We start from the raw sequence: 21,602 nt of genomic DNA, 5'->3' as shown, positions 1-21,602 counted from the left end.
GGTGATAGATAGTTTTGTGATAAGATAAATAGTAACGAGTAACAAGTAAATAAAGTGCAGCAAGGTGGCCCAATCCTTTATGTAGCAAAGGATAAGCCTGGACAATTTCTAATAATGATAAAGGAGCTCTCGAGGACACATGGGAATTATCGTCAAGCTAGTTTTCATCACGTTCATATGATTCACGTTTGGTACTTTGATAATTTGATATGTGGGTGGACCGGTACTTGGGTACTGCCCTAACTTGGACAAGCATCCCACTTATGATTAACCCCTTTTGCAAGCGTCCGCAACTACAAAAGAAGTATTAAGGTAAACCTAACCACAACATTAAACATATGGATCCATATCAGCCCCTAACGAAGCAACACATAAACTAGGGACTAAGCTTCTGTCACTCTAGCAACCCATCATCTACTTATTACTTCCCCATGCCTTCCTCTAGGCCCAAATAAATGTGAAGTGTCATGTAGTCGACGTTCACATAACACCACTAGAGGAAAAGACAACATACATCTCATCAAAATATTGAACGAATACCAAATTCACATGACTACTAATAGCAAGACTTCACCCATGTCCTCAGTAACAAACGTAACTACTCACAAAGCATATTCATGTTCATAATTAGAGGAGTAATAATATGCATAAAGGATCTGAACATATGATCTTCCACCAAGTAAACCAATTAGCATCAACTACAAGGAGTAATCAACACTACTAGCAACCCACAGGTACCAATTTGTGGTTTTGATACAAGATTGGATACAAGAGATGAACTAGGGTTTTGAGAGGAGATGGTGCTGGTGAAGATGTTGATGGAGATTGACCCCCTCCCGATGAGAGGATCGTTGGTGATGGTTTCCCCCTCCCGGAGGGAAGTGTCCCCGGCAGAACAGCTCCGCCGGAGCCCTAGATTGATTCCGCCAAGGTTCCGCCTCGTGGCGGCGGAGTTTCGTCCCGTAAGCTTGCCCACGATTTTTTCCAGGGTAAAAGTGATGATATAGCAGAAGATGGACGCCGGAGGCCCACCAGGGGGCCCAGGAGATAGGGGGCGCGCCCTATAGGGGGGGGTGCTCTCCTGTCTCCTGGACAGAGTGTGGGCCCCCTGGTGTATTTCTTTCGCTCAGAAATTCTTATTAATTCCAAAAAGTTGTTTCGTGGAGTTTCAGGACTTTTGGAGCTGTGCAGAATAGGTTTCCAACGTTTGCTCCTTTTCCAGCCGGAATTCCAGCTGCCGGCATTCCCCCTCTTCATGGTAAACCTTGTAAAATAAGAGAGAATAGCCATAGTATTGAGATATAATGTGTAATAATAGCCCATAATGCAATAAATATTGATATAAAAGCATGATGCAAAATGGACGTATCAGTACACCTTCACCATAGCTGAGATCTTGCCTCTCCATACCTACCCCCCTTTCTACTGTCAGTCTTAGAACCACGACAATCACTCCGAGCATGCAATGGTGGTCTCAGGGGTCAAGGAGCTTCTGGGTAATAGGGAGTGTTGTGTTACTCATATCTTTAGAGAGCAAAATAGTGTGAGCCATGTGTTAGCAAACTTTGATAGAACGAAGGACTGTATGGTGGTCTGGCTCTGCTCTGGACCGACTAACATCCCTAGCCTGTGTAGGGATGATCTCTCCTGCTCTTGAGTAATACAATCCTTTTACCGGCAAAAAAATCCCAATGTCATGTCGCACTGGTAGTGGGGGTATATCTCTTCACAACTACTCAGTACTAATTATAACTAACCAGATTTGTTTGGTTTCTTTTAGCTGATTCATGGGCTGTCCAATGAGAGTTGAGAATTTGAGATATCATCTTTGTAGATTGATGATGTTGAACTTCTTGTTTATTTTGATATGCCGAGTATTTATTTTTGGTGCTTTAGTTCATCGATCTGGATCCCTACCCCTCATTGCGGCACCTCCAACAGCGACCCATAAATTTCCTTCCGCGTCAGTTCACGGACAGGTCTGTAGACATGGATGCGCGAGGCTGCCATCCAACGATGCTTGCATACATCCGACCTCCCTAATATTTTGAAAGCTCGCACGTTCAAATAGTCGCATACATAGAGTTCAGACATTCAAATAACCGCATACATAGAGTACACGCGTTCAAATAGCCGCATGCAGTAGCAGTTCAAATTTAAACAAGTTCCTATATCACATTCCAACATTGGTGTCCCCTTTAACCACCCGCTGATACTCAATCAGACTTCTTTTAGCTACTCGTGAGTTGGTCGATGCTGAATCTGTTGATGCATTTGAATAAACTCTTCAAATATGGCTGGATTCTGCTCTAGAAGTTCGATAGGATCACCCATGTTCTAAAATTCTAGAGCCGTGGCAACATCCTCACTCTCATCCTCGACGATCATGTTGTCCATGATCACACAACATGTCATCACCTCTCACAAGGTCTCCTGATCTCATTGTTTAGCAGGTTCTCTAATAACTGCAAAATGGGCCTGCAGAACTCCAAACGCCCTCTCGACATCCTTTTTAGCTGCTTCTTGTCTTTGGGCAAAGTGAGACTTTTTCTGGGCATCTGGATTAGAGATGGTGCTAACAAAGGTAGTCCATGGAGGATAGATACCATCAACCAGATAGTAGTAATGTTGTACTCATGTCTATTGACAGTATAGTAGTAAGGAGGAGTTTTTCTTTCAGTCAGCCTCACAAAACAACGTTGATTGCTGCAGCACATTGGTGTCATTGTGAGACCTGGGCATGCCAAATCCAAATATCATGTGATGCGACTTCTTCAAGAATGATGGTGGCTTCTTAACATGATCTTGGTATTGCCCTTGTAAAGCCTTCGGGCAGTTCTTCCATTTCCAATGCATGCAGTCAAGGGATCCAAGCAAACCTGGCCACCCTCTTGCTTGTAAGATTGCCAAGAGCCTCTCGGTGTTCACAATAGTTAGTTCTCTCGGGTACTGAGGTCCAAACACCTCGACACGACAGTTACAAACCTGACCATGGCATCTCCACATGTGCTCTCAAACATCCATAGGTACTCGTCCCATGAATCAGCGGTCGTGCCATATGCAAGCACCCAGAGTATGATCATGCACTTCTGATAACCAGAGAACTCAATCGTTACCACGACGTCCTTCTTCAAGATGAAGTAGCCGTCATAGGACCGGACGTCATGGTACAAACGATTGAAGACAGTCTTGCGCATCCAAAAACACCGGCGAAAATGGTGAGGGACAAGTGAATTGGGGGCAAAGTAGTCGACCATCAGTGGCAAATGGACGCGCGCCCTGTTGCGGTTGAGCACTCGATAACCCTTGATTGATTCTTGAAATTGAGAACATGCTCCTCCGCACGCTCCGCATCTTCAAGGACCCCATGCATCATCGCTGTCTCATCTGTGTAGTGCTCCTCGTTGGACGACTCAACATAGCGCTCGTATATGTACTCCAAATTGGATTCAGTGCTTGAAATAATAAGGGACAACTTTTTTAGCTCCGGCAATTCATCGAACAGTTGTCAGGCATGGTGAGTATAGTAGTAGCGGATGGTACCTGGCGGGACGGTGGGAGGAGATGGGTTGAACGACGATGAAGGGTAAGTGGGGTGGAGCCCGGTTGGAAAGGCGATGGAGTCCGGCAGGGGTGTTGCTTGGCGGTCGGGTTGGTGGAATGGAGGCCAAGGCAAGAGAGAAAGAAGAAAGAGAGAGAAAATGGGGAGGATGGAGGCGCGGGATGCGGGAAGGGTTTTGGGTGGCCCGGGCCGTCGAAGTCCTACATGTCTATTGTTCAGATTCCCGCAAAGTCCCCACACGTTTGTCTCGGGTTTGTCGAAAAAAGTACGTCCGGATCGACAAAAAAAAGTGATAAAATGACAGTCGTGAAGCATCAATTTTGTTTTTCTTTCCACATTTCCGCGAATGTTATTTCTACACAATTTCTTGCGTGCAATGAAAACATTCATCAATGTTTAGCACACAAAAATTCATAACTTTTTAAAGAATTTACTATTTTTTTTTACAATTTTACTGTTTATGAGGAAGCATGTGAGCTCGGGTGCAAAAACTCCACGTCCGCCTAATCTTTAGAACTATCGTTGTTTGTTATTGGAAGCTGGTGTTAGTGCCTGATAGACATGAGTGGTGTCAGACGCACGCACTCTCCTTGTCGCTGTTTCGTTCAAACGACGCGCAAACAGGCTTGAAGATTCCTTCCTGCATCCCCGGTCAAGTCAAGCTTCTATGCGTTTTCCCAGCTCGTAAAATCTGACCGCCCGTCCGTCCGTCATCTCAATCATCCCCACCATCTCACGCGCTAATTTAATTTTCTCCTTCCCTTTGTCTGAGACCACTTTCTTGTCTTCTGCTTTTTTTAAGAGCATCTCCAACAGCCGCGCTAAACTAGCGCCGCGTCGCAAAATAGACGTTTTTAGTGCGCGCGCAACGCGTCAGGGCGCTCCAGCGGTCGCGCAAAAACGGCGCGCGCGCTAAAACGGGTTGGGCGCGCGGGCAAAAACACTTACCCGCGCGGCGTATTTCGGGCGCCCACTACAGCGCGCGGCACACTCGAGCGCTCGCGCCCGCTCTTCCTCTCGCGCTTCCACCCCCAACCGGCCGCGCCGCCGCCGGCGCCCGCGCACCCCGGCGACCGTCTCAGGCTTCCCCGGCCTATCCCCGCGCGCCCGCGCTTCCGCCCAACCCCTCCTAGCCCCTCCTAGTACCGCCGGCGCCCGCGCGCCTCCGTCGTTCGAGGAACAGCGCCCGAGCGCTCGCTGCCGCGCCGCGCCCGCAAGGTGTTTGACAAAACGCCTACAAGGTATGTATTGCTCAAACTTCATGAATTTGGTGCATGTTTTGAATTGTAGTTTTTATAGTATAGTATTGAACATTGTAGATGAGTTCGTCGTATGATTCTTCCGAAGAAGAATTTGATATGGAAGAGGAGGAGGATCTTGCAATGATCGTAGCTATGCATATCAATAAAAAACCGAAGCACGGTGGTTCGGTTATGGGTCGGGAGAAAATTTGGAGAGATAGGATTGATGCCCATAACAGATTGATGAAGAACTATTTCGTGGAGAATCCCACATACCCGGAGTCGTATTTTCGTCGCCGGTTTAGGATGAGCACCGAGTTGTTCAGGCGCATTGCAGAGAAACTAGCGAGCCATGACCGGTTTTCCAGCAAAGGAGGAATGCCGCCGGAGAGCTCGGGCATAGCACTTTTCTGAAGGTGACAGCCGCTTTGCGTATGTTGGCATACGGTATCCCGGCTGATCTAGTTGATAATCATTTGGCTATGGGTGAGAGCCAAGCCATCATGTGTGTCAAGCGCTTTGCAGTGGGAATTGTGCAAGTGTTTGGCGAGGAGTATTTGAGAGCTCCCACTGCTGAAGACGCCGCAAGGCTATTGGCGATGAACAAAGCGCGTGGCTTTCCTGGCATGCTTGGCTCAATAGATTGCATGCATTGGAGTTGGAAGAATTGTCCAAAGGCATGGCATGGGCAATTCCACGGCCAAAAAAAGGGTTCCACTATAATCCTTGAAGCGGTGGCCGATCAGGAGACTTGGATTTGGCATGCATTCTTTGGAATGCCTGGATCTTTGAATGATATCAATGTTCTCAACCGGTCACCACTGATGAATAAGATTGCAAACGGTGAGTTGCCACCTGTGCAAGCCCAATTTGCTATTGTGAGAGGACCGGCAAGATTTTGGGATCAACAAATGCTTTGGTACATCATGCACGCTTGTGTGATCATGCACAACATGATCATCAAGAATGAGCGTGGTCAAGATTTAGACTACTCACAGTATGAGCTCTTGGGACATCCCGTGCGAGTGCGGCGGAGGGCTGAAAGGGTAGCCCGTTTTGTTGCCTCCTATCATGCCATTCGGCGTCCCGCAACGCACAATGAATTTCAGAATGATCTAATTGAAGAGTGGTGGGCATGGCATGGACGGCAAAGAGCATGAACTTCATGAACTATTTGTTGTGTTGTAACAATTTATTTTGAACTATTTGTTGTTGTACTGAACGATAAACTATTTGTTTGATCATTTTTGCTCATCTTCTTTCAAATGTACATGTGGTTTGTGCGGCGCGCGCTGTATTTTTGCGCCCTGCTGGAGCGGCGCGCGCGCTGCATTATAGCACCGCTGCTGGAGCCAGCGCAGGCGGACGCGTAAAACCAGCCGCAGCGCGCGCGCTAACGGGTTTTTTGCGCGCGACGCTATAGCGCGGCTGTTGGAGATGCTCTAACAGAAGATGGAAAGGGAAACCGTTGCCCAAACCAACAGAAAATAGCACGCGCACTCGTGTGGGATAGAAAGAAGATGAGATTTCATCTTCCAAAATCCGATGCTACGCTTACACATGCTGGTGAATGGTGATTAATCGGTATAAGTCTGGTATTCTCTACTAGTGTACATCAACTTCAACCTGTAATGTAACCCGGAAAAAAAAACTTCAACCTGTAATGTAATGCCTGCAAAATAATGACAGAGTCGAAGTTACCCTGAAATCTAAATATAGCTCAGGACGCACCAATCAGTTCAGGCGGTACTGGAGCTCACTATGCTGCTATCATGTGTCCCACACGTTGACCCAAATGTTCAACTATTTTTGCAACCTCAAGGCAAAGGGGCAACAAAACAGAGAAAGACGTTCGAGAAAGTGTTGAACTGGTCAGCAGTTTGGCTATCGTTTGGACTTTCTGATCTCACTTACATCTCTGTCTGGACGGTCTAAGCGAGAGAGAGAGAGACCGTGGACCGGTCCAAGATTGTCATGGTTTTTGTGGATCCCCGTGGAGCTCAACCAAACCCGACCCGGAACTTCCAATGGCCATACGCAGTGGTGCAAGCGTCATCATGTTTCGTGCTGCGCTCATCGTTTATCAGTGTTTATTCATCCCATCACTTGTCTGGGAGCTAAGGTTGCTGCCAGTTCACCCAAGTTCAAGTCCCGGCTTGGACGCGTGGTGCTCGCGGAGTTTCTCCTATAAATAAATGCCAACGAGGGTTAGCCCTTGGGTTGGTCTCATTTTTGAGGACGAGGCATCCACCCGTTGACTGGGCAGTTGGGATAGCTGCCAGCCCACCCGAGTTCAAGTCCTGGCTTAGACTGCCACTATATTCAAATTACTTGGAATTGATAATATCCAGAATACCTCATTATGGAATTTAATATGTATTTATATGTGGAATTACTTTACATGTTTAATATGAAATTATTACTTGCTTTGAACGTACTTAAGTATTACATGCTTAAAAAATCTGATTGATTATCCATGGAACACAATGTACTATGTATATTGGCAAGACAACCCGATACACTGATAATTGGAGGGAAACTAAATCGACGTTTATGGTATTGCTGGTCAGTCCGTCCCACTTACATCCCTAGTCATACACCGAAAACTTAAAAACATGAATAGTTTTTCTAGCATAATTCTATTTCGTTGGCTAGCTGTTCTTATGGTAGATCAAGCCATAGACTTGTCGAAATACATTAAGATGTGTGCTGCAATAAGGGAATAATGACATTTTCTCCATATCTTGTGTAAACTAATAGAAATAGTGAGAAGACATCTTCTGATACTCCGTTGCCCTCCCTCTTTTTCCTCAGAATGTCCCCTTCCCTCCGGTGTCGTCGCCAAAGGTGTCACTCGCGCTTCCACCACCACCACTGGGTCACCTGTCGCCTAGGGCGGTGTGATTTGAACGCTCGTGGAGTTAAGTCGTTCGTGTTGGCTCGAAAGGGAGTGACAATGATCGAGCCGTCTCTATGTTGTTTACAGCGCGACGGTATCGGAGCCGTTGGTACTATTGGATGAGCAGATCACCTGTATTTCCTCAAGTCATTGGAGGACCTGGAGAGGATGAAGTCTAAAGTGACTCCTCTACCTGCCATGTCCAAGCGACATCAAACCACGACCTTGAAGAAGAAGGAGAATGGGGTAAGGCGATGGGCATCGTCAATAAACTAGCGACTAAATCTTGGATTTGGTAAGGACCCAAAGAAAGGGTATCAATGGTTTAAACAACAACACTAATCTAATAATTGACAAGCCCCAATCGGTGATGAACGTATGCTTATTGTCCTCGTATTTTCTTCTCTTTTTGTCTCTTCCATGGATGCATGGATAATACACCCATCAAAAGGCAGCCCCCGATCCTCTGACCGACTCTATGAGTCTGCAGAGAGTCTCTTTCTTAGCTTGTTGGTTTCATCCTGGGTGTAGCCCCCGAGCCTCCATTCAATTCATGGAACCGAGCGAAGGATCTTTATGACTTTTCTCAAGTAGCTAACTTCTTTTGTTATATTTGCATAGGCTAGACGAGATGCCAAAGGATAAGACTGAGTTCCGCTAGAGCAAGCTTGAATCCTTCGACCAAATCAAAAGGCACAAAGCCGAGTGGAGCAGCTTGTGGGGCATCCTCACTGCGACCCATGAGACATTGGTCAAGAATAAGGCCAAGGTCACACCTGAGACTACTTGGGCTCAAGGTAGCCAACTCAAAATTTCTTTGAATTACTATGCCATTGTTGTACAAACTGATTTTACCTCTTCTGTAGTTGATGAAGATGAGGCCGCTAAGCTCAAGAAGGATCTCAAAGCCACAATCAAGCTCAAGGAAGAGCTTGAGGGGATGAAATCTCATGCTCGATAACTTAAGGAGGAGAAGGTCGCCACTGCCAAGCTAGAGGAAGAGCTCGGGGCGATGAGGACTCGTGCTCGTCAACCGGAGAAGATACAAACCATTACTACCAAGCTCGAGGCGACCAAGACTCACACTCGAATACTTAAGGAGGAGAATCTTTCTACTGAATCCTATTTAAAAAGGACTCGACATGTCGCTGCTGGTAAGCCCCCATTCGTGTCTTTCCCATCCAGGATCCGCAGATTGCTTATGTTGGCGTATCTTTGATGCACTCGCAGTAGATTTAGTCCGGCGGAACAGGCGGTTGGGTCCTTGAAGGCGTCTTTTAGGATGACCTGTGATGCCATTTGGGAGCACAACTCGACTTCGGAGAACATGGAGGTGGTAGTGAATCGCCTTCGGCATGGGCCCGAGAAGGTGAAGAAGTTGTTGAGGCAGTCTGCCTGAACGGATACCAAATGGCGTTCGTTGTGGCAAAGTCCCACTGCACAACATTCCAGTTGGAGGACATCAACCTGTATGAGTAGGCAACAAACATGTGAACTAGTTGAGGCTGCCAATATATAAGCTTTTATATCATGCACATTAACTTTCAAAGCACATATGGACAGTTCTGATTTCATCCTCGTGTGTCTTCATGTCCCACAAATCCGCGTCTGAATAGTGGGCCTCTATTTTTTTTACCACAAATAGACTTTGTTTCTCAAAAATAGACATGTCTTATATAAGCAAATGATAAATAAAACCAGGGATCTCATCATCCCAAGAACTAGACGCTCTAGTAGTAAAAGAGTTCTTTGCTAATTCATCTGCCACCTGATTGGTCTCTCTATAGAAATGTCTGAAGGTTATTGATGCAAAATCCATCATAAGATGTTTGCACTCTATGATGATAGCTACCTCCGGGCCTAAATAATCATTAGATTGGTTCTCTGAGTCCATCACGAAGGAACAATCTGATTCAAGTTCTATGTTGTTGCATCCAATGTGAGTTGCCAGGTACAGTCCATTTCTGATTGCAGTGGCTCAGCTGCGCCAACTCCACTAATGTTTGGAACAAACCAACTTGCTGCCGCAATAAAATCACCCCGGTTATCACGAGCCACTGCACCACATGCACCAGAAAGTGTTTCATAGTGAAAGGAAGCATCAACATTTATCTTCACTGTCCCATGTCCTGGTCTCCTCCACACGTGATCGCTTTTCCTAGCTGGACCTTTGGGTATAGTTGATCTGAAGTAATTTGTCGCCAAAACCTTGATGGTTAGTGTTGTTTTTCCTGGCGTTTGGACTTTAATTCCCTTTACTGTCTGTTGGCGCTGCCACCATATATACCATGCTGCTACAACTGCAAGCTTTGCCTTTGGTACCTCCGCATCCACGCCCTGAAGTTTTGATAAAATTTCCATCGTAATGGACCCTGATCAGTCCTTAGCGACAGTTTCCCGTATGACTTGTAATAAGCCCAGCCGCTCCCAAACTTTTGTAGCTCGTCGGCACTTAAATAAACAGTGTTGTGTGTCTTCCGCCCCGACCGAACAAACGGGACATTGAGCTGAGCATGAGACGTGTCGGTTTGCTAATACACCAAAGCATGGAAGGGCGCCACGCAAAACCTTCCATGCAAAATGTTTTATCTTCCCTTTGGAAATTAATATAAGACTGTTCGGATCACTATTTTAGTCATCTAAACAGTTTCATATTAGTTTATAGAGGGAGTATGCAGTAGTCTAGTGTATATTTGAGAGTGGCGGGAAAGCAGTATCTAAATTCCCAGCAAAAAAAGTAAATTCTAAAAAGCTACTACCTCCTTTCCTATTTATTGGGTTTATTAGTCCCGCTTTTATGCCTCTTTACATAGATTCTGAAGCACATTAAGTCAAACATATGTCATTAGATTCAACATAAGACGTAGTTTCATATTTTGTATACTTACTATTATAGATATACATAGTTATCTCTATAAATTGATCAAATTATGCAAAATTTAACTTTTTAAAAATCTATACGCACTATAATATAGAACAGAGGGAGTATAAGGACAAAGTATAGTTGCCAACTTGTGTTTACACAAGTATATCCGACCTTTTTACATAAGTACAACAACAGGAAGGTTCACTCAGTTTTAACCCTATTTTTGGGCGAGGGAGCTGAAAATGAAGACGAAATATTTTACAAAAAATACAAGGTGAAATTCGTGGACTCTCCAATACGAAGATATCAAATGGGATATATTTTTTGTCAAAGAAAATAAAACCATCCATTTGACCATCTAAATATTTGGGCATCCACGGGCAAAACGGCCTGCAGCTGCAAAACCCTACCCGTACCCGGCAAGGCAGCAACCAATCACCAAATGGCAGTCCAAACAATCCCCATCCAGTCAAACAAATCCCCTCCACCTCACTTGACTTGAACTCTGCCTCTATAAGATGTCTCGTCTCCCCGCCTCACACCACCACCACCTGCTCTCCTGCACCTCGCGATCGAGAGATATCGCCGATCACTTCCTTCCTTCTCCTCCGCCGATCGAACGTGTTCTTCCGTGTCCGCGGCAATGGAGAGCGTGGAGGGGAACGGCACCGGCCGCGGGAACCTGCAGCTTGTGGTGTCGGAACTGTGCCGCGTCCAGGAGCTGGTGCGGCAGCTCGAGCTGCACCTGCACGCGCCGGACGCCTCCATCGACCTGTGCCGCGCCCTCACCGCCGAGATCTTCGCGCTCACCGACAGGTCCATCGGCTTCGTCGCCGCACATTTCCCCGACGCCCCGACCACGCCCTCCAGCACGTCCAGCTCCCTCAGCGGCGTCTCCGACCAGCCCTTCAGGACCAACACCAAGAAGAGGTAAAAAGAAAGGCCCAACTCAACTCAAATGCTCGAACAGAGCACCATTGGAATGGAATTGGATCATCCAAATGTGCCGAACTGTTGTTGAATTCTTGGCGCTTCGTCGATGGTTCTTTGCAGGAAGGCGACGGCGAGGTGGACGAGCCAGGTGAGGGTGAGTGCGGCCGGCGGTGCGGAGGGGCCTGGCGACGACGGCCACAGCTGGAGGAAGTACGGGCAGAAGGACATCCTCGGCGCCAAGCACCCGAGGGCGTACTACCGCTGCACCCACCGCAACTCGCAGGGCTGCCCCGCCACCAAGCAGGTGCAGCGCGCCGACCAGGACCCCGCGCTCTTCGACGTCGTCTACCACGGCCAGCACACCTGCAGGCCAACGGGCAGCGGCGGCGGCAGGAGGCCGCCGACGAACCAACACAACCCGCACGCGGAGAGCCTGCTGCAGAGCCTCAGAGCCGGCCTGACCGTGGACGCGGACCACGGCGGCCCGAACGCCAGTGTCTCACCGTTGGGGGCGTCGCCTGTGGCGTCTGGCTCCAACGGTGGTCTGACCATGTCGCCGTACCCGGTGCCAGCCGGCGCGTACACGGAGTGGCCGCTGGACGGCGACCTCCAGGAGGTGGTGTCGGCGCTCACAGCCGTGTCGGCCCCGAGCATGGACTGCCTTTTCGAGTTCGACCCGACCTTCGGCGATGGTGTGCCCAACTTCTTCATGTGAGGACGACCAACAGTCAACAGAGCATCGAAGTGGAATTATATGACACTACCCAGCCCCTGCCTGTCCTTGTAAGAGGGAAGAACAGAGCACCAAAGTGCAGATTTAGGAACTAAGCAGAAAGCCTTAGGATATCTGAATAGTTATTTCTTTTCTTCTACATTTTTGATTGGTTAGGTTTTGTTGATTTATTTTGTAAGGAAACAGAAAAAAATAAGGTGTTGAAATTCATGTTCTCCTGAATCCATGAACTGTATCCTGGAACTGTCCTTTAAAGCTTATACTTATCTTTGGACATTGGAGAATTGGCCCTTTTGAAGGAAGTATCCACTCCTTTTGTCAAGAACCTTTTTTCTCTCGTAGAATCAAGCGTTCTGAGACTGGCTAGAAGAAACGTTGGAGCACATCAAATATAAACAGAGTGAGAACCACGTCCGGTTTCATGCTGTCAGAGTTGGACACTATTGTGAGAAAAGAAGATACACATTCTGGAGGTCAATAAAGAAGCAAACTTCCAGAAATGCGTTACCACAACAACAAGTGGTTACAGTGACAGTCGCGAAAGTCCTAATCTGAGCTCGAGCTCAAATGCTCTTGGCATGATCAGTAAAAATAGGAAAAAAATAAAAAGTAATTCAAAAATTTCTGATTTTTCTTTTGGCAAAGAATAAGAAATTTTTCAGGTGCTTAAATTTTTTCAGCATGGAAACACATTTGTGGAAGTCATGGCAGAAAGGATAAAATCAGCTCCCCAAAATGCTTCTGAAAGTAGCATCTTTGGATCATCATTTTTTTTGCCACGACTTCCACAAATGTGATTCCATGATGAAACTTTGCAAGCACTAATTTTTTAATGTTCTTCAAAAAGAAAATCAGACCTTTTTAAATTTTTTTTTCATATTTTTAGTTTCACTGTTCACCCAGGGCTCATTTGAGCCCGTGCTATGAAACTCTTTGTCCAGTCAGTCAGTGCTATATCTCGCTTACTATGAGACGCACCGTCAGCTCACCTACAGTACCGCACGAAATGAGCCAGCCCAACAACGTTTTCCAGTGGTTTTATGAATCATCTACGGACCAGAATGGACCAGTTTGGAACCTTCATAGGAGCGGTTTTAGAAACCTTCCTCCCACTTTAAAGAAATTCCAGGTGTTATTTTTATTTTTTATATCTATTTTTGTTATATTTTCCTTTTCTTTACTTTATTTCATATTTTCAATCCTTCTTTTGTAAAAAGAAGAATTGAATTTTTTTTATATGTCATCAACATATCTTCAAATCGTGACAATCATTATTTACCTTTTCAAGAAAAAAATAAAAAACTAGTGGACATTTTTAAAATGTAGTGAACATTTAAAAAATATATGATATTTTTTATGTTTTCATGAACATTTTAAAAAAAAATCAGATGTCTATGTGAGTGTTGTGAACATTTTTTATGTGCCACGAGCATTTAGAAAAAACATTGCATGAACAATCGTTTACAACGAGGCGTGAAGAAACATGCAGGTTTTGCACAAAAAAAACCCTTGCCTTATGCCTATAAAGTCCTATGCATACAACAACTCATCCTTCATCAGCGAGTATCTCAACATTGTGCTTACTCTAGAAAACAATGAGATGTTCACCAAAAAAACTATATGACATTTGATCGAACACCTGTAAGGCATGGTGTCCACCATTGATGGCGTCGGTAAGGGGAAGAGAGTATCTGGCTACTGACGGATCCTGAGTGGACAGTGGCATAGTCCAAGGCGAGCATGCGCATGGGTGAGGGATGCAGACGTCCGAGGATGCTTGGGCGGCGTCCAGAGAGGTGCAGCGGCGGACGAGAAGGAGGGTGTAGATGCAAAGTAAATGAGAAGTAGGGGCGGAGTGGAAGGAAAATGGACCAGAAGGGGATTTGAGTGGGCCAGGATGTCGCAGTCCTATGTGATGACGGTTCGGACACACAGGGCCTCCTCAGTTTGCATCCGGGTTGTAGGTATTCAGACAACCGGACTGGTCCGCAGACCGAGGGGTACCACGTTGAATGACAAATTGCGTCTGGACACCTCGTCCGGATCCGGACGGTTGCTGGGCTTTTGAGGGTCAGCGTTAAAGACGCCTTTACACTTTTTTTAGGGACTTTACATTCGTTTCAAGTAGGTAGAGAAATGTAGATATATAAATAAATATAGAGATAGAGATAAGATAAAAACGAAGTGCCCTGCGAAAAAAATAATAGAAATGGCGCGGGCTAGTTAACGCGGTGCCTTCTCTGTTCACGCACCGCTTTTCTCCTCCCCTTTCGCCACTTCCACCACCGGGATATTCTTTCCTGCTCGAAGACCAACGACCGGGGATATTTTCATCTCGCGCGCCGAATCCTCTCCGAATCCTGAGGGCTCCAGCCTCCAGGGACCTCGACCGCGATTCGAGCTGCTGTGCTGGCCAGCAGGACCGCCCGCTGCAGGCCTCCGGCTCCCAGGGAGGTAAAATCATCCATCATAGGTGCCGCCGTCGGCGCGCGTGTTTTTCCGCCGATTATTTTTGGAGGGTTCGGTCTTGCTGCGTCCGAATGTGTGATCCCTCCCTCCCTGCCGCGCTGGGTTGCTCCGCTCGTCTGGGTTCGCCGGCGGTGGTTTGGGAGGTTTTGGCCGGCCGCCGCGCTGCGCTTGAACGACTCTTGTTCGCAAGCTGCAGTTTTTCTCTCAGAGTTTCTCGGTTCCTTTCTGGAATTCACTCGATTCTCGTGGTTTTCCTTGGCAGGGACGATGGCCGTGTACTTGAACGACGATTTGGAAGACCTGCAAGACGACCACTTCGACTCCGACGGGTTTGGCGTCTCCGGCGGCCGCGACGGCCATCCCTCAAGCCCGGTATGTTAAACAAGTCTCACTACATGTAATAATTTGGTAGTTCGTGTGTTGGTTCAAGCCTTCAATACGGAAGGAGATGGTTGCTGGAGTGATCTTACGTGCAGACCACACATTAATTTTGCTAAAGCTAAATAAAGCATGTTCGCAATTCAGCCACGGAATATTGAGGTGGACATATGCAAATGTTGCCGATGACCCTACCTAGTGGAAATGGTTGGCACTAAAAGGAAATTTTAGTGCTAAATTAGCTTTCGGAGTGCCTGCCGAAATACAACAACATCACTATTGAGGTGGACATATGTGATGGCAACGAGCCAACAACTGGGACACCTACTAAATCATGATGTAGGAATGTGCACATGGACATTTATGATTTCTAAGATTATATTAGTTTTCTCTGCCCCCAGAAAAAACCTTAGTTATCTCTGGGACAGTATATAACATGTGTATATACTTGAGCCTTTCTAGACATGTTACTTTCCCTTTTTGTTAGATTATTACTCTGGATTGTTTTGGTTTGTCTGAACAATTGCATTCTTTCCTTTGTTTCAAGGCCATTAAGACCTCAATTTTGTTCTTGATGCAGAATAAGCATAAGAATGATACATCAGCCGTGGAGTACAGAAATGGAAAAGATATGCAAGGGATACCATGGGAGAGGTTAAAATACAGTAGAGATCAGTATCGCAAGATGAGGCTGAAGCATTACAAGAATTATGAGAACCTCGCTAGGTCACACCAGGGGTTTGATATGGTGAGATTTAGTGTTGTACACTTCTACACGAGTGGCATTGCTGCAAAGCTGTTTTTCTGCTTATCGCCCTTTTGGCTCTTCATGCCAATTGTGATGATAGTTGTCATCTTCTTTCCTTGCTTATAAAGGTTGGGGTTGGTTGTGAGTTCACCTCTATTTTTTCCACTATTACTCATATGTGGGAACAACAACCTTAGTTGGTTGCACATGGCAATGGCGGTGTTTACACGCCTTCCCGTTCCTGAAGGCATTGCTTGGAGTTGCTCGGATTTGATCTTCAGGGTGAAAACCTATGATCCGACCTTCAGTGGTTGAATCCGGCAGCGGCGGCGCGGTGTGTCGTTCCCTTCCTAGGTTGTTGTTGAAGTAGACCCGGGTATGGGCAGCCCGGCTGATGACCCGACCTAAAAAACAAAGGCCCGCCTGTGTCAGGCTTGTCAATCGGGCCTGACTCGGGCCTCCTTTTGCAGTCCGGAAGGTAGTTTTGGGATGGGTTTAGGCTTCTATTTTTCAAGATTTCGGGCCGGGCTTGCATGTGCAAGTATCGAAAAGTGAATTCGGGCTGGGCTTTCGGGCTTCGGATTCGACTTTGGGCTGGGCTCAGGCTTGAGAAAAGAGGATAGTTCGGGCTGGTATTTTGAAGGTCGGGCTCTTACAAGCCCGGCCTGACACATGCTCAGGTTCATGTTGAAGAACCTCTCTCGCAGTTTTTGCTTTGCCAAGGGCGGTAGTTGGTGTTGCCTGTTGCCGCGTCTGCCATTCGGGGTCATGTTTTTTTTTGTAATAGGTTGCTGTGTGCATCCTTGATGTCTTGACTAGCTCTTGATATCATGTTGGTTGCAGAGGCCAGTATAATTGGTATCTTCTTGATATTAATATATGTCCTTTATCCGAAAAAAGATTCTTCAACGCCTGCCCGCATGCAAATCTGTCCTCATACTTTTGCTCTCTTTTAAACCATGAACCACACGATAGTCACACATCATTAATATTTTTTGAAAATCTCCTAAGCTGATGGTCCAACTTCTCTCTCTCTTTTTTTTTTGCTTCGTGGCAATGCACTGGCATTGTGCTAATGTTCCAATAAATGCGAGATAGCTCACTCTCTGTGTTAATCATATTCGTAAAATACTCTTGATTGTTTTGTTTGGTGTTACTAACTACTACCTAGTACTAAGTATTAACACCAAACGTGTTCCACTTCCATAAACACATGCTTTTTATGCAACCTTTTCACCTAAACTCTTTTATCACACCTTGCTAGTTGTCTGTTGACACAAAAATGGTCGGGTTTGTTTTGGTATCTATCTCAGGTTCAACTATTGAGGTGACACTCCAAGCAGACAATACATCTTCCCATAACGCCATAAAGAATATTTGTTTGTTTGTTATATGGTTGTAAATTCTTATGATAGCCTTTAGCTTTTTGACTTATCTCCTCCCCCTCCTTCTCTAGGAGTGCAAACAAGTGGAGACAAATGACAGGTTCTATGATTTCTGCTTCAACACACGACTTGTCAAGCCAACGATAGTGCATTTTCAGGTACATTTATCTTCCACTTTTCTAAGATATTGATTTTTGCATTGATATAAGAATCTTAACATCAAAGGTGTTAAACAACATGTTCAATTATTTAAAGAATTCCAGAGTTTGTGACTGTTACTCACTATAGTTAGCTCAATTTTCAACATTTTTAAAGGAAAAATATGTGCACTCAAACCACGTGGAATGTTTTACTTTCCGAAAAAAAACTGAGCACAAGCTGTTAATATGGTTGCCCACAGTTACTACATCATAATGCATTGCATTTTTACTCCTCATATGTAGTAGAAGAACTTTCAGTATTCACCTCATTGTTTACCTTTACTAGTGCAAAGATTTAACTGTTCCCTCTCTGTCCTCTCTACTCTTATGTCTTCTGCTCCAAAAAGAAAAACAAGTATGAGGAAAGCTTATGCCAAAAGCATATAAATAATAACTGGTGAATGCCTGATATATTCACATTATATTAGCGTTTTGCATTTTATGTTCTTACTCTGTTTTGTAGATGTTGTGAGATTCTTGAAGCTTTGACCGGTTTTGATTTCGTTAGGTGAAGCTTCTAAACTTCATTCGTGTCTATTCCTTTGGTATAGACTGCAACTATAGCGTAACAGTGAGTGCAGGTCATGTTATAAGTTGTGTCTGATCTGGTAACTGAAGCTGTAGTTTCATTTCTGCAATTAGCGGTCTTGTATATTAGGATAGAACTGCAATACAATGGACTCAACAAGGTTCTTAAGCAGGTGGTTGAGCATCCTCAGTGGCCGGCGCTGTCATATGGCATCTTTGGAATATGATATGATAGGTTATTATAGCAAGGTTCGGTTAGATTATTCATATTCCTATTTCTTTTTGGCAGGTTGAACCTTAGAGAGATGCTAACAAAATTTTATGCAGGACTTCTTATGGTATTAACTTTGACCTACTAAAAGTCCTTGAACACTACATCTTTTGCATTATTAGCCGAGTAAATTGTGTGTGCATGTCTTGCATTCTCGGAATACATTCTTCCGTCAATTATTGTACTATTTGACATTTTGATGTCATTATATTTCCATGAGCTCGTTATCATGGTTATGGGTTCCGGTTCCTGAAAGACGTTATCTGCTTATCCTCTTTTAAATTGCTATAACTAGTGTGTGGCCGCACCTACACTGATGTTCAAAAAGTCTGCATTAGCCCTTGAACTTCTATAAGGAGTTGAAAATTGGGTCACTAACTCACCATAAACTGTTGCATTGGATTATCTTCAGTTAGTTTCAAGTAAGAAACCAAATGCTTCTTCAGGTGTATTTTACTAACGATGGTTGGTGTTTTAGACATATGTATTCCTTTAGAGCATATCCAGTGTTTGGAGGCAACCTTGCCTCTAAACTACCCATGGATCTGCCTCTTAACCATAGATGAAAACTCTGCAGTGTGCAGCCTCTAGCTTTAGAGACAAAGCCGGGCCCACAATTAAATAAAATATGATGCATTTGTTAATCAACTCATCGGTCCCTCCAGCACCTAACTGGCTGACAGTGGGGACATCAGAATATTTTATTCAGCACAAAGCATTGGAGGCCAGTGCTTAGCATAGAGGCGTCTCCAAGAATTTTTGGCTTAGAGGCCGACGATAGTGTATAGAGGCAGTGTTCATAGGCCTAGAGGCAGCCTTAGAGGCGCCAAATACTCACATTGTGGATGCCCTGCTGCATCTTGAAATACTCCTAGGTCCTAATCCTAACCATAATGGTAAAGAGTTACAGTCTGTAATGGAGTTGGTCAAATGGGAGTGATGCCTAGAAATGTGCATGAGTGTGTAGGGAGCTATTGGTCCTTTGGTTTGTGCAGTTTCAGACACACATCAGGTTGCCAATCAGTTTTCCATCAAATTCTTATGGATACGGTAATGTGCTCTCATCTGCTGTTTTGCCAGGCCTTTTTTGTTCTCTTTCTTAATACAGTTGTTTGTAAGATAATTTCAGTAATGTTGTAAAGACCATGGAGAACATTATGTTACTATCACTAAGCATATCGTCAAGATCAAATTGTCAGTGCTTGGTTGCTACGATCAACTAGAGTACTTTTTTTCTTTCTTTTGGATAAACAACACCTGCGAAGCATTGTTCACATTTTCTACTCCGAAGGCACTGACCATTCCTATTCTTGGTATCTTCAGCTAAGGAATCTTGTGTGGGCCACATCCAAGCATGATGTTTACATGGCACAGAACAATTCAGTAATGCACTGGTCTTCTCTTCTTCAAAGAGGGACAGAAGTGCTCCACGTTGCAGGCCAAGTTGTTCCAAAGCAGGTTTGCATCTCTTCAGTGCGTGCCTTTTTTCTGTTATTTTTGTATATCTAACCTCCGATCTATACTCCCTGCTTCACAGAAGGCGCATGGAGCTCGGACATTGTCCAGAGTCCAAATCAGCTCAATGGCCCTAAAAGACAATCTCATGGTAGCGGGCGGTTTCCGCGGCGAACTGATTTTCAAGGTATAGTCTCAAGACGCGCTGAATTTTCAGCCATTTTATGTACCCCTTAGCTCATGTAATTGTTTCTCGACAGTATGTTGACAAGCCCGGGGTGGCATTCTGTACGAATGTTGCTGATAATAAAAACTCCGTCACTAATGCTGTAGATGTGTATGAGTCTCCTAGGTAAGAACTGCACAGTTTCGTCGATATTCTGATTTCGAAATTGTGGGCAATACGTGATCGACTATCGGATTTCCTGTTGTCAAAATGCAGCGGCGCTACTAGAGTGACGGCGGCCAACAATGACTGCACTGTCAAATTTCTTGATGCTGAGAGGTGCAGCCTGCTTAGCCGCTTTACTTACCCGTGGTCGGTCAATGTGAGTGAATCCAAGCTCCTCAGTAATCTTGAACTCTAGTCTTGCTCCTGGAAGGTGAATCATAAGTTGTCATGTCCTTCACAGAACACATCGGTGAGTCCTGATGGGAAGCTCCTTGCTATCCTCGGCGACAGCTCCGACTGCGTGATCGCCGACGCTCAATCGGGCGAAGTACGCAACAGATCATCAGATCACATAGCCTCAAGTCCCCCTTCATTCCACCAGCAGAAAAACTGAGCATTGTTCTTGCTTACATTTCTAGGAGATAGCGACTCTCAAAGGGCACCTGGACTACTCGTTCTCATCGGCCTGGCACCCCGGCGGCCACGTCCTGGCGACGGGGAACCAGGACAAGACGTGCCGGCTGTGGGACACGCGCAACCTGTCTGCGTCGTTCGCGGTGCTGGGAGGGAGGATCGGCGCGGTTCGGGGCCTCCGGTTCTCGTCGGAAGGGCGGTTCCTGGCGGCGGCGGAGGCGGCGGACTTCGTCCACGTGTACGACGCGCAGGCCGGCTACGGCGCCGCCCAGGAGATCGGGCTGTTCGGGGAGATCGCGGGCGTGGCGTTCAGCCCGGACGCGGACGCGCTGTTCGTCGTGGTCGCGGACCGGGCCTACGGCAGCCTGCTCGAGTTCAGCAGGCGGGGCCGGCACGCTTACCTGGACTCGTACCTGTGACTGTGTGGAACAGTCATGTCGACCGTGTCGCTGCCGCTCGTCGAGTAGATGCCTAGATGTGTGTATAGTGCTCCATATGTCAAGTGGTTTCAGTTCTGTATATGCGGAGTGGTACAAGTTAAAAGATGCTACGGTGCAACTGGGTACAGATGGTACATGATTTGGACTGACCCTGATTCAGAAGTCAGCAGGTCCTACAGAATTTGGTTCGCGTGAGAAGAGTTTAGTCTTTTGATGACTGGCCTTGCACCTGGGTGCACTTCACATGCCATGTACTTGTACCTCATGAGGCTATATGCCTCCTTTGAAATATAAGGTCGGCCATGAGCCACCTTCGTTTTCAAAAAAAAAAAAAAAGACTGGTGCGCTTTGGGAATAGGTACCTTCCAACTTGGGGCGTTTGGTAGGCTGCATACAGGATACAGCCTAACCAGGCCCGGGCGGGATGGAAAATGCCTGTTGGTTGCATGCAAGGAGGTCTGGTTTGCATCGACACGATATTCAAAACACCTCAGAGCTTGCCTCGTTGGGAACGTTTGAATCGGCTGTTTCCAGCTAGTCGGACTGCAAAAATTGGTCCCGACGTAGGGTGCGGTGCAGGGGGATTCGAAAACGCCTGATATCATATTGGTTACAGAGGCCAATCAGAGCCTGCTTTGTTGGGAACGCTTGAATTGGCCGTTTCCAGCGAGTCAGATTGCAAAAGTTGG

At 46.0% G+C, this 21,602-nt stretch overlaps 2 protein-coding genes across 10 annotated transcripts; both read left to right on the top strand.

Moving 5' to 3' along the window:
* The first annotated feature begins 11,125 nt into the window (after positions 1 to 11,125).
* LOC119362918 (probable WRKY transcription factor 41) lies at positions 11,126 to 12,458 on the top strand. Its single transcript, XM_037628199.1, has 2 exons — positions 11,126 to 11,498; positions 11,622 to 12,458. The coding sequence occupies exons 1-2, from the start codon at positions 11,212 to 11,214 to the stop codon at positions 12,214 to 12,216; spliced, it is 882 nt and encodes a 293-aa protein (XP_037484096.1). The 5' UTR covers positions 11,126 to 11,211; the 3' UTR covers positions 12,217 to 12,458.
* Positions 12,459 to 14,464: 2,006 nt separating this feature from the next.
* On the top strand, positions 14,465 to 21,130 carry LOC119362916 (uncharacterized WD repeat-containing protein C2A9.03-like). 9 transcript variants are annotated; one of them, XM_037628190.1, is made up of 10 exons: positions 14,465 to 14,688; positions 14,966 to 15,075; positions 15,662 to 15,829; positions 17,286 to 17,372; positions 19,537 to 19,671; positions 19,751 to 19,855; positions 19,929 to 20,020; positions 20,111 to 20,216; positions 20,301 to 20,387; positions 20,479 to 21,130. In XM_037628190.1, exons 2-10 carry the CDS (start codon positions 14,971 to 14,973, stop codon positions 20,890 to 20,892), a joined length of 1,299 nt encoding a protein of 432 aa, XP_037484087.1. In that variant the 5' UTR covers positions 14,465 to 14,688; positions 14,966 to 14,970; the 3' UTR covers positions 20,893 to 21,130. The 9 variants fall into 9 exon arrangements, with proteins under 9 accessions (XP_037484087.1, XP_037484092.1, XP_037484090.1 ...); XM_037628193.1 differs by lacking the exons at positions 14,465 to 14,688; positions 14,966 to 15,075; positions 15,662 to 15,829 and adding exons at positions 17,878 to 17,922; positions 18,232 to 18,280; XM_037628192.1 differs by lacking the exons at positions 14,465 to 14,688; positions 14,966 to 15,075; positions 15,662 to 15,829 and adding exons at positions 17,878 to 17,922; positions 18,116 to 18,191.
* The last annotated feature ends 472 nt before the right edge of the window (positions 21,131 to 21,602 follow it).

Source organism: Triticum dicoccoides, chromosome 2B, assembly GCF_002162155.2.
Source record: "Triticum dicoccoides isolate Atlit2015 ecotype Zavitan chromosome 2B, WEW_v2.0, whole genome shotgun sequence".
Taxonomy (NCBI): Eukaryota; Viridiplantae; Streptophyta; class Magnoliopsida; order Poales; family Poaceae; genus Triticum; species Triticum dicoccoides.
Note: the sequence above shows the minus strand (reverse complement) of the source record. Positions and strands in the feature narration are given on the sequence as shown.

Coding starts and splice junctions, on each gene's coding strand:
- LOC119362918 (XM_037628199.1), top strand. CDS start 11,212: ATGGAGAGCGTGGAGGGGAACGGCACCGGCCGCGGGAACCTGCAGCTT. Junction 11,499..11,621: donor AGGACCAACACCAAGAAGAG/GTAAAAAGAAAG, acceptor GGTTCTTTGCAG/GAAGGCGACGGCGAGGTGGA.
- LOC119362916 (XM_037628190.1), top strand. CDS start 14,971: ATGGCCGTGTACTTGAACGACGATTTGGAAGACCTGCAAGACGACCAC. Junction 19,672..19,750: donor GCCAAGTTGTTCCAAAGCAG/GTTTGCATCTCT, acceptor CCTGCTTCACAG/AAGGCGCATGGAGCTCGGAC. Junction 20,021..20,110: donor GATGTGTATGAGTCTCCTAG/GTAAGAACTGCA, acceptor GTCAAAATGCAG/CGGCGCTACTAGAGTGACGG.